Here is a 12334-nt window from a genome sequence, read left to right as displayed (position 1 = left end):
AGGTTCATGGTGTCTGTACTAACAAGTCAAATGTCTGATGGAGACATGTGCTATAGAACATGGGGCTTACCAAGCATCTCTCTCCTTCCTGCTGGACAGCAAAGTGCAGCTTTAAACAAAAGCAAAACCTCAAGGGACTAGAGAGGTGACTTGGTGCTTAAGAGCACTTGTTGCTCTTGCAGAGGACGCTGGTTCAGTTCCCAGCACCCACACTGTGGCTCACAACCATTTGTAACTTCAAATCCAGGGGAATCTGATGCCCTCTTCTGGCCTCTCTAGGTACTGCATGCAGCTGATACACATACATGCAGGCAAAGCACTCATGCACATAAAATAAATCTTTAAAAAACCAAACAAACAAAAACCAAACAACCGGAACGGGATACCTGGAGAGGAGAACACAGGGTGCCTTCCGATGTCTTAGTTCCCTTGTTTCTGAGAGAAGCTTTGTTCCGCTCTCTCGCCCTTTGTTTACCTCTCTACCTCAGCTCCATGCACCTTCGCCCTCCTTTGCCCCAGCTCCCCTGCAGCACCTTCGTCTGTGGCTGTCAGTTCTCATGCACCCCATTTCCCGAGTGGAGGCCCAGGAGTTGGTGTTTGGTCCTGAAGCCCGTCTGTCCTCACTCTTGGCCTTGCTTCTGGGGCTGTGCGCGGCTGCCCCAGCTTCTGCCATCTCCATGGCTGCTGCCACTGCTACTAGAACCCCACAGTGCTCCCCTCCTTTCTCCTGCAGGTTTATTGTTCCTTCACGACAAAGTGCTCCGGCCACTTCACTGTGACATCATCAGGAGCCAATCTTTATGCTCTTCTTCTTTCCTCATGATTGACGGGAGAGTTCTCAATTTGGATCTGAGAAAATCTGCCCTTGCTTCTAGGATTCTGAGGGCCTTGGACAGGGAACTGGGAGGTGCTTTCTCCTCGAGACGCTCGTTTTAATGCTGGCACATCACTGCCTTCAGGATGGTCGTCACTAAACCCGGAACCCTAGTGCGTCACTTTCGAGGGCTCTACAGGGATGGCACCTGGTGATGCAGGGGTCCAGGGTTCCCTGGGCTGGATTCTCTCCCAAAGGTTTCACGGTCACTCTTGGGATGTTCCATGGTTCCTGCAGCACACCTGAGCACGCCACGTGATCAGGGCCATGTGCTGTGGTGTTCACCTCTCATAGCTTCAGCTTCCTTTCCTGTGTCACCTCAGTTACCCACTTAGAGGTTCCAGTCCCGCTTCCACAGCTCCTGTTTCTCAGTGTGGGGATAAATAGGCCGTGCCTTTTAATCTCCACGGCGTGCTCTGAGGGTGGGGTGGGGGTGAAGACGAAGACAAGGTAATGCAATGGTTAATAGAGGAGCCCTTTGGTTCCTCTATTTGACCCCATATATGGTACTGGAGACCAAACCCAGGGGTTTGTGGGCATCAGGCAAACTATCTAGCACTGCTTTATGTCCCTAGCCCTTGGAGTTCTAAGTGAAGGTCTCACTATGTGTTGCAGGCTAGCCTTGAACTTATGATCCTCCAGCATTGGCTTTCCTAATGCTGGGGTGACAGGTGGAAAAAGCTTAGTTTGTTTAATGTGTATGTGTGTATGTGCTTGCATGTGCGTGCATGTTAATTGTATGTGCAAGTATACCCATGTATGTGCGTGTGGAAGTCAGAGATTGATATTAGATGTGTCCCTCGATTACTCCCCATCCTATTTTTTTAAAGAGAGTCTTCTATCGAAACTTACCAATCTGGCTAGGCTAGCGGACCAGCAACTCCCAGGAATCCTCCTGCCTCTGATTTCCCAGCTCTGGGATTATAAGTGTATGCCACTGCATTTTGCATTATATTCAGCTGCTTGGGGCTGAACTCATTCATGTCTTTGTGTTTGTAAAGCAGACCCTTTACCTACTGAGGCATCTCCTTACCCCCTTGTTTAACTTTTTAAATATTATCTTAGTTCATGAACTGTATACGCATTCAAGTGACCTTGGTCTCCTACACACTGACTTCAGGGCCCAGCTCTATACCCTGGTACTCGGAGCTCAGTGCCACATTTGTGCAGCAGTGTTCCCAGCTCTAGGACCCACGAAGAATGGTGGAGTGGGTCTCTTTCAACCTTGGCTGGCATGGATCCCTTTGCACATCAGTGTGTTCTCCTTCTTTGCCTTGGAACTTTATGCTGTGGGTGAGCCTCCCTCAGCGGCTCAGCTGGACAACGCTGGCCAGGGCAGACACAGCCTGGGCTGTGATTCCTGTTGGAGCGCTGATCTCACAGGCCCAAGCACAAAATACTGTTACATGCAAGCCTATTAAGTGTCCCCACGAATGATGTGTGCACACGATAGATAGGTACCCGTAGACCAGAGTAACAAACCACAAGGAAGATAAGGACAAAACGAGGCTCGTGACTGGAAATCAAATGTCTGGTGTTGGCACCAAACCTGCATCCCCAGAGTGGAAAGCGGAAGCGCGGGCTGAGGCTACAGTGAGTCTGGAGAGGAGAAGGCCGTGCGGAGGGGGCTCCAGCAGCAACCCTGCAAGGTGAAGTCGAAGACACTGGTGATCTTACGTTTGTGGACTGTGAACAGAGGAAGTCAGCAGTGTACTTAGTGTGTCTAGTAACTGTCTTTAAACAGTGCCTATGCAGATACATATGCTAAATCTATGCAGATACATATGCTAAATCTTAGAAGCAGAAGGCATGGGCTAAACATTGTAAGTAGAAGACATGTATGGTAAATATTATAAGCCGATCAGTCAGTCATGTGATTCCGTATAGCATCTCCTCCGGGACGCCTGTTGTGAGATGAATATCTTTTCTGGCATCATCCCAGGGTCGTCCCCGTTGGTACATATCCTCCCCACATAGACCTTAGACTTGGCCATTTCAGACATTTGAATGTCTGAATGACTCTACTGAAAGAGAAAAGAAAAGCTGCCGGTCCTATGGTCGAGGCCCTGGAGTTCAGAACTCAATAGTCACCTGTGTTTCTCTTTCAGGTAGGTGAGCGCCAGCCAAGCCAGCCCTGCCAGAGACCTCCAGTTTTGGTGGATGGTGCTCTGAGCCACACTGCACTTGAGCGTTTGGATCTATGGACCTGCTTTGAACCATAGAGCCTGCCTATGGGGGAAGGTGAGTCGCCCTGAAGCCCTCTGTCTGCTTGTTCATCAGGCGTGGTGGTAGCCAGGCCGGTCTCAGCGTTAAGGAACGCACAGGTTGGCAATGCTTCTGTTCTTGTCCTGTTCTACTCTCCTGGGCCCTGAGGTTCTGGCTATACTTTGGACTCTTCCCCAGAGCTGTGAGCAAATTATGCGTGTACAGTCTCAGGCCCAGTTCACCCCAGAGGCTACCCACACAGGCTGGACCCCTCTCCTGGAGTTGGCCTGAACAACCAGGAATCACGAGGCAAGCACAGGTTTAGGGACTGCAGAACGGAAGTCTGTACCAAAACCCTGATGGTTGCCATGGGGCTTTATTCCTATTTTCTGCTTGCTGATGATGGTAGAAAGAATTATTTTTTCGGGTTACTCATCATCATTCGTGATGCTCTCTGATGATGTGGATAACAGAAAGGTCAGGAGCGCCCTGGTTGGGCAGTGACTAAAGACTTCTGTTCCTCATTGCAACTTGGATGAACACCATGAGTTTTGGAAACCAAAAGACAGTGAGAGAGGTAAGGCCACAAGGTCGCTCTCTCTCTTCTTTCAGTGCCTCCCATAAGCTCACGGCAGCCAGACCTGCATGTTTATCTGAAGCCCCATAGGAGCTCCCAGTTGTTAGAAAGGACCCGTGTAGCAATAAAGGGTCTCAATTCACAGATAGTGGAGACAGGTATGCACCTAGGCCCTGTGTGCAGGTAATAGCGGAACCACAGAGCCCCTGACTGGAAGTTTAGTTCTTGGGGAATCAACTCTGGTTGAGTGGGAGAAATGTTTGGGGGCACAGTCTCCAAGCTACCTCCTCTGTACTTCTGCCTAGGCCTACACCCCACTTTGGGACCTTACCAGTCCCCAGAGAACTTCATGGACTGGCCCTTGCTGGCTAAGCTGGGCAGTAGAGTTGTGAGTTATTGGCTAAGGTAGGAGAGACTTCGCAGAATCAGGGTCCCAGGTGTGGGTGCATCAAGAGAGAGCAAGCGGAGCTTATCCTATGCCAGGTGGCTTTTTCTGAAGAGCCTAATTTTCTTCATCCCAGAAAGAGAGGGCAATAACAGACCGAAGGGAGGAGCCTATCCAACTGTGTGTCAGGGCACTGCTGACTTACTAGAGTTACTTACAGCAGCATAGGCAAGAGCTTACTTACAGGAGCACGGGAGAACTGCGTAGGCAGCTAGCTATACCCCACTGAAGACTCTCCCTATTCCTCCAGCCCCACTCCACACGACTAATGGGGAAGATACTTACATACACTTGGGGAGGAAAGGGATGTAGTAGGTCTTATGAACCAGGTGAGCTCTTCACTCCTCCTAGGAGGCGATGTTAAATAAATGTACAACTCTGATTTCAAGATGTTGAGGTCCCTGGTATGCCTGGAGGTCAGAGTTACAATACTGTGTCTTCTGGGTCCATGTCCCAGGTTGGCTCGGTTCCTGCTATTGTCTACCTTAATTCCCAGGTAAGATGGAGTGCTCCCTCTCCCACCTCTATCCAGAGGACACGGATCCTAAAAGGTAGTGGTCACCCTACTGGAGAGGCCTTAGATCTGTGACAAGCTCCTGAAGGACCTGGTTCCTCCATCCATCTCCCTGCACTGCCCAGCACATCCCTCTAGGACTTGCCGTGGCCTTGAAGGTCCATGGTTTTTCCCAGGCATGCGTTCTCTGAATGAGTGGCCGTTCAGGGAGTTCAGTAAGGCTAAGTGCTGGCACTGCAGGAGTGCATACCTGACATAATGTATGTATTTTCGACCCAAAAGTTATATGCTATAAATATACATGTCAGGGAGATCACAAGACAAACCCTTTCCCAGGATTAGGTAAGTCATAACCCACATAAATCTACCACTTACAGTTCTAGGGTCAGGGAGCCCAAGATAAAGGTGTCAGGAAGTCTGTTCATGTCTGGTAGGGATGTAGCCACTCCCGGTATGGAGCTTCCTTGTGACAGGAGAACCATTTGGCAAGGAGGACAGGACTACTCTTCCTGAGCTTCTTGTGAGACACTAGTTGGGTTATGTCGATTATCAGCAGGCTACAGGTTAATCACCTTCATAGACCCCAGTACTGAACACTGCCACAGTGATTGGTCTTGCTATATTTCTTCTTCTTCTTCTTCCTCTTCTCCTTCTCCTCCTTCTCCTCCTTCTCCTCCCTCTTCCTCCTCTTCTTTCTCTTCTTCCTCTTCCTCCTCCTCTCCCCTCCTCCTCCTCCTCTTCTTTCCTCCTTCTTCCTCCCCTTCCTCCTCCTCCTCCTCCTTTTTTTTTTTTTTTTTTTTTTTTTTTTAAAGGCAGAGTCTCCCTCTATTTCTTGCTGACCTGGTACTTGGTGTACACCAGGCTAGCCTTGAACTCCCAGGATCTGGCTGTTTGCCTCCTGAGTGCTAGATTTTGGGTGTGCACCTCCACACCTAGCCTGAAGATTGATCTTCAACATACATATTTGAGAAAAACCATCTGCCCCAATAGTATTACAACATTGCTCAGTCTACCAACTCAAAATGTCTGGCACATTCAACCATTGTAGATCCATAATAGTCTTACACTAAAACATAAAGTGGAGTAACTGAAATCTTACTTATACAGTGAAATATCAGAAACTCGGTACTGTTACTTAAGCCTAAATACATTAACATAGGGAAGTATTTGCTGTGTAATACTAATGCAAAAAAAAAGAGGACAGATGTGGGAGTTTGGTCCTGTTCTGTTTAACGACACAGTGACGGAACCTAGGCAGCTCACCTCCTGACACTGCAGATCTAGGCTGGAGGTCACTCTGCAGAGCACTCAGTTACATTAGTCCTCTATCATGGCTGTCCATTGATTGTGTCATTTGCTTGGTGAGGCTTTAGGACTCCTCTCTCTTTTCCATGCTGTAGTAAGCATCGAGGAGATACAAGCAATTTCTGTGCTCGCAGCGACCAACTCGCTTTCTAGTACACCCATAGCTCCTCCATATCCTTATATATGTTTGCTCGAGCTTTGGTCATTGACTCCTCTGGTCTCACATAAGTTGCTGGGATAAAATTAACATATTAATATCAAAGTAGCATGGGATAGCAACTCTTCCTGCTTGGTAGGAGAACTGCTCAGTTTGATGGTGGCCAATATGCATGCTACCCCTCCATGTAGATCTCCGGTACTTGAGCCTACTACGGGTCCTGACTTGGTCCCTGCATCCTGCCTGTGCATATCACAGACCACATCTGGACCACCTCAAATGACTTAGCATGCTCATCCGCTTCTGAGTGTGTGCATAGGCTTGCTTCTCAGGGCTGACTAGAATTAATTAAAAATGGGGAAGGCATGAATTTCCAGCCTGGGACATTTTGAATACTTAATGCTGCTGAGGAATTTTCTATGAACTTGCAAGTGTGTCTCCAGTCAATCCAAGGCAGCCCGACAGTCAATGGCTAGAGACACGCTTCTGCCCGTGCTGTACATAGATGGTCAGCACGGTGACAATGTCTGATATGAAAAGCCATGACGGGATTAGTGCGAGCCAGTGCCCCCTCCCCATTTCAGGCTGAGCTGCTGTGCCTATGTCCTGCAGGCACACTGGCGTGTTCCATCCTGTTGGGGGCAGGAGCCATTGAAATGACAGCCACGAGTGCTGGGTGCCCCTCCAAGGGCACAAGGGGAGCTGGGCGAAAAGTAGGTCACATGTGCCTGGGCGATGTCACGCGGTTCCCACCCCAGGCCAATGGGATGGGTGGCCTCTTTCGGTTGAGAACAAAACATCACTCTAATTTTTCCCTGTTAGCATTTCATCTTCTCTAAACGGGGAGAGTAACCATCTGTCTGGTTCCCACATCCAACCTGATCCTCTTGACCCCACAGGGCTGCTTTGTTCTGAGGTAAGGGGATTCTGTGGGCCTGGGTGAGCAGTCACCAGAGGAGGACAGGTGGCTAAGACTGACTGAGTCCTCGCTTAGGTCTTCAGGTGGTGTGGCGGAGCGTGCCCAGGTCACCTATGCGATGCGCTGGGAGAAGGTACCAATGGCACTGCCATAATGGTTCACAGAGAGCTGCTGGACCGTGGGAAGAGTGGAGTTGGGTTTTCTGTGCCAGCGGCTTTAGACGTTTAGATATTGGGTCCTCTGCTTTCATAATGTAGCTTTCTAGGGAGGACTAATGCCACTCTAATCTTTACTATTGAGGTGACATTATTTACAAAACATTAATAATAAGCAAGCATACAATCTTATGTATCTTAGATGTTTCCTGGGTCATAAATACCAGCTGTGGAAAGGAATGTAACCTTTCCCCTTGGCATGAGCATCCTTAGGAACAAGGACGCCATGGTCTCTGGCTCACTAAATCCTTCAGTCTTGTCTTTGTTGGAGACATAAGCCTCCGAAATTACTCGGAAAGTTATTTGCTTCCACGGGTAAGAGCGCTATGAAGTCCAATTATAAGAACCCAATATCAAAAGACCGACAGTATTACTAATAATATTATAAATAAGTGGAATGTGTACATTTTGGAGTTTAATATTTATTTGAGCAATTACTAATTTTCCTATTGCAGGGCATGTCATTGAACATGATTCTCACATGGTCAAGCATGTGTGCGTGTGTAATAGTTTTTAAGTCTTGGCAAAAATCAGTATGTATTTTACCGCTTATAAATAACAACATTTCACATTTTTGCCTGTCTTGTAAGTGAGCTCAAGTGTGCTCAGGATGTTCCTATGTGTGCATGTTTGACAAGCAAGCTGCAGCATGTATGTGTTTGCGGGATCTGGTTATGTCCGCCATAGTCAGACACAGGGAAATACTTCCGAAATAGTGTACCAGAATAAGAAGGGTAGCAATTTAATGTGAGTATGTTCTACCAGGAATTTTATTTTTCCTTTCAGATGAAATCTGTGCTTGACGTAGTTCTCCAGGGAACATAGGTATGGGGCCCGTGAGGATACACATGAGCACTTTGGGTTATACACTGTTGTCTCTCTATTGTGTGGCACAGTAGTGAGCAAAGCTCGCAAGGACTCCCTGTATGATCGACCTGCAGCCCCAGAGCGAATGCTATATGATATTCTAGAGCAGTGCTTCTCAGCCTGTGGAGTGCGAGCCCTCTGGGGGACCTCACATCAGACATTCCGCGTATCAGATATTTACACTAGGATTTACAATGGTACAGATATTTACTCTAGGATTTACAACAGTAGCAAAGAGTGCAGTTGTGAAGTAGCAACAAAATAATTTTATGGTTTGAGGGTCACCACAATCTGAGGAGCTGTATTAGAGGGTCGCAGCAGTAGGAAGGTTGAGAACCATTGTTCTAAAGAATACCAATTTTGTAGGAAGCATAGAGTTTGGTTTGTTTGTGTGGGATTTTTGCTTGTTTGACTAAGACAGAATAGAAATGTGTAACCTTCTCCACATTTGTGACTGTTAATCCGTTGCCTGGAGAAAGCCCCCACACGATGCAGTTTTAACACCCTCTCTTTCTTTGTGCCTCCCGTACATAACATGTATCCCAGAAACTAGGCTTTTAATATGAGCGCTCATCTGTAGCATGTAAAGGCAGAGGTGTACAGCTGTGACACCCATACATGTTCATGTGACACTTCAGATTATAATGTGACCTGTCATTTCTCAGATGAGAGCTCCTGCCTCTGGAAAGGAACCCTCTTGTGGGATCTGGTGCTGTATGGCCCTTATTTTGCTGTACCCATTAGGAAAGATACACAAATATAGCGATGCAGAAGCAATAGAGCTGTGTGCTGTGGTGCTGTGCAGAGGAGAGCGAGCCCTAATACAGGCTGGAGTGCCTCCCTGTACCGCCTACCCTGCACACACACACACACACACACACACACACACACACACACTGGAATGGCCCTTCCTGTCCACACTGCCCTCATCATCTTCATGGTGTTGAGCTGAGGTCAATGTGGAGCTTGAAGGGCCACTTGTAGAGTTGGGTCTCCTAGTGTTTGAAACAAGTCATCATCCCACATTCTCTGTATGAGAGGGATGCCATGTTCCAGGGGACAGCTGGGCCCTGATCATAGGCCAGAACCCTCAACAAACCATCTACCACTGAGCAAAGAAACCTGGGGAGGATTTGGAGTGGAGAGCACTGTACAGCCAGAGCCACCCGATGAGACATATTTACTCTGATGGAATAAGGCTTCAGACAGTAGGTAACTCGGAGGACTCATGTCTCAGTATTGAGAGTTGGGATCAGGAGGTCCCCAAAAGTTCATGCTTCTGGTGCCTGCCGAGTATCTCCACCCCAGGCTTGTGATTAGTAATGAGTGAAAATGTCCACTTGACATTTGACACCACCGTGGCCTTGTGGAGCAGCCTGAACAGTTCCACTGTTCACATGAATTGGGGCTTCATGTTTAGGTCCCCTGAAATGGGCAGAGCTGGGCCCAGTCTCGGAAGGCCTGCATTGAGTGATTGCCGCTTGCTGCTTTAGACCCCTTAGGGGAGGATTGTGAGAGTGTGTCTTACACATGACGAGGTTGTAGGTCTTCCATAGAACCCAGAACGGGTCTCTGGCTGTCTAGGTGTGACCTCCACACCCCCAGCATCCCCTAGTGACTCTGTGGAGATGCTGATTCCCCCACCCCCTCTCCCCTCAGATCAATGGAGTTAGAGCGTCTGGAGCCAGGTAGGACAGGCCTCCCGGTGCCGTGTATAATGGCCACTCTGGCTCTCAGAAGCCTTGGTATGGCAGCTGGAGTTGGGTGCAGAGGGTCTGCCCGAGTACAGATCTGGGAGAGCAGAGGACACTGCCAGTGTTTCATGGTCAGGTGCAAGCAGACCATCCCATGGGGCCTTTGGGGCCAAGTCACATTGCTACAGTTGTACACCAGAGCTTTCTATAGGAAACGACACAGGTGGCCCCATCTGCACCTTCGAGGGGTTCAGAGGCTTGTAGAGATCAGGAACCCATGTAGTAGAACTCAAGAGTTACAGCATAAGTCCAAGGCCAGTGCTGGGGCAGGAAAGAAGCTGTGACCCCTGCTGACTCAGGGACCTCCACTGGATGGAGGTACAAAGGCCACTCAGTGGGATAGCCTCGGGAGGTGAGGGGGCTGTGAGGCTGCGTGAGGTCTCTAGCCAGATGGGCTTACTGAACAAAGGGCCTGTCTGGGGCTGGGATTCAAGGGCAAAGCTGAGAAGTGCGAGGGTGTAAAATCGCTGGGCTTTGATAGTTGCCTGCCTCCCCTCTCTTCCTCTGCACAGGCACAACCATCGTAGGATGCCGATGTGGGGAATAGTCGGTATAACACTGTGGGGACAGAGGGAAAAAACCCTGTTTAAGAACATGCTATCCCGACTGGTGTGTGTGTGTGTGTCTGTGTGTGTGTGTCTGTGTGTGTGTGTCTGTGTGTGTGTGTGTCTGTGTGTGCACTCATGGGACCTGAATTCAGTCCCTAGAGCCCACATTAAAAAGCCAGGCATAAATGCTCCAATATGAAGGGACAAAGACAGGTGGCTCCCTGGGAACCCGCTGGCCAGCAGCCCAGTGTACTTAGTAAGGTCTGGGCCTCTGAGAGACTTGTCTCAAAAACCAAACTGGGTTGCCCATAGGAACACCATCTGAAGTTGTCTCTGGCTTCCCCAGGGGTGCATGGTTGTGAGCACATATACATGTATGTCCATTTGTGTGTCACACACACACACACACACACACACACACATGCACTATCAGGAGAATAATCAAAATGTCACCTAGGAATAAAGGGCAGGGACAGGTGAGAATGTCTAGTTTGGTTTTGCTATACTCAAAAGGACATTTAGCTCAGTAAGAACGAATAAGCTAGTGGGTAAATGCTATTGTGTCCATTAGAAATCTACCTTTTAAATTTTAAACTCGACACAAATTTCGGGACAGAATAATTGACTACAGGCAGAGAAATTTTATGTGTCCTGTATGTCCTTTTGAAGAGGCATCGTAGGCGACCCCTGCCCCCAGAAGGCATGAGTGAGTGGTGGAGTGCGGGAACACTGCCAGCTTTTGGTAGCATCTTTCAAAATGCAGTAATGCTACAGAGAAGCACAGAACCATAGCAAGCAGACAGACAGACAGACAGTGCAGTTCTTAGGGAGTGCACAGTGGGAATGAACTCACAGACAGCTTTGTGTGCAGGAGTTGGGATGGCAGCCTGCCCGCTCGCCCTGCAGGTTTGCTCAGGTGCGCCCTGCACTGCCTTATAGAACGCGGCTGGTCAAGCCCGCCAGCATGTTAGTGTAAACACCCTTTGGTCCTACGGTTTTTGCTACAAGCCAGGTCTTTTCTCTTATTAAACCATATTGCGCAGAGATATCAATGTCTTGAATGTTTGTCACGTTATAGTTTATTAAAAATAAATAGAGGCTGGAGAGATGGCTTAGTGGTTAGAGCACTGGCTGCTCTTCTAGAGGTTCTGAGTTCAATTCCCAGCAACCACATGGTGGCTCACAACCATCTGTAATGGTTGCCCTCTTCTGGTGTGTCTGAGGACAGTGGCAGTGTACTCACATACATAAAATAAATCTTTAAAGGAAAAAAAAAGCAAAATAAATAAATGTAAGGAAGACCTTTAATTCTCACAGTCAGGACATGTGAAACTTGGGTGAAGTGAGTTCGGCCCCGTGGAGACTCAGCCTCCAGGCCACAGTGGCTTTTTTCTCTGGCCCAGACAAGAGACTGCCGACACCATCAGTAGGAGACACAGCAACCTTGTGCCGGTGGTCATGCTGTGGCGTTCTGTCTCTCAATAAGATCTGTGACAACTGAGACACATACCTGTTACACAGCAGCATGGGTGAGTCTCAGTGTCAAAAAGGCCAGACCTGGAGGGGACAGGAATCCTGCAGAATACTCCAGTGCTACCTGAGAGCCGTCGGTGGCTGCCTGGCAGTGGTTTGGATGTGACTGTTCTAGGTTACAAATTAGTTTGGTATGGTAAGTGCTGGGTGACATTTGAGCTATCCTGCTTCGTATTTGTGTCATGATTGTATCTGCACCTAAAGTGTAAGTCCCAGGCACGTATACAGTGTTGCACTTACACAAGCCAGGCCTAGGCAAAGCCCAGCAACTGGGACGTATGGTGTGTGGCGAGCTGGAGTATCTTCCAGAGTAGTTCTGCTGACATTTCTGTAGGCTTTAAAGAAGACTCTAATATGACGGCCACATATTACGCTCTGCACAACTAGAAAAGTGTGTTTGGGCTTCAGTCACTGCTGTTGG

At 48.5% G+C, this 12334-nt stretch overlaps 1 protein-coding gene across 9 annotated transcripts in view; it reads left to right on the top strand.

Moving 5' to 3' along the window:
- Positions 1 to 12334, top strand: part of Pcbp3 (poly(rC) binding protein 3) — a 199232-nt gene that overhangs the window by 130640 nt on the left and 56258 nt on the right. For all 9 annotated transcript variants that reach the window (XM_032888395.1, XM_032888393.1, XM_032888394.1 and 6 more), the window contains one exon: positions 2983 to 3115. In XM_032888395.1, the coding sequence (XP_032744286.1) occupies positions 3106 to 3115 (10 nt within the window). In that variant the 5' untranslated portion in view covers positions 2983 to 3105. The remainder of the gene's footprint in view (positions 1 to 2982; positions 3116 to 12334) is intronic.

This window comes from Rattus rattus, chromosome 18, assembly GCF_011064425.1.
Source record: "Rattus rattus isolate New Zealand chromosome 18, Rrattus_CSIRO_v1, whole genome shotgun sequence".
Taxonomy (NCBI): domain Eukaryota; kingdom Metazoa; phylum Chordata; class Mammalia; order Rodentia; family Muridae; genus Rattus; species Rattus rattus.
The sequence above is the reverse complement of the archived record's forward strand: the minus strand, read 5'-3'. Positions and strand labels throughout refer to the sequence as shown.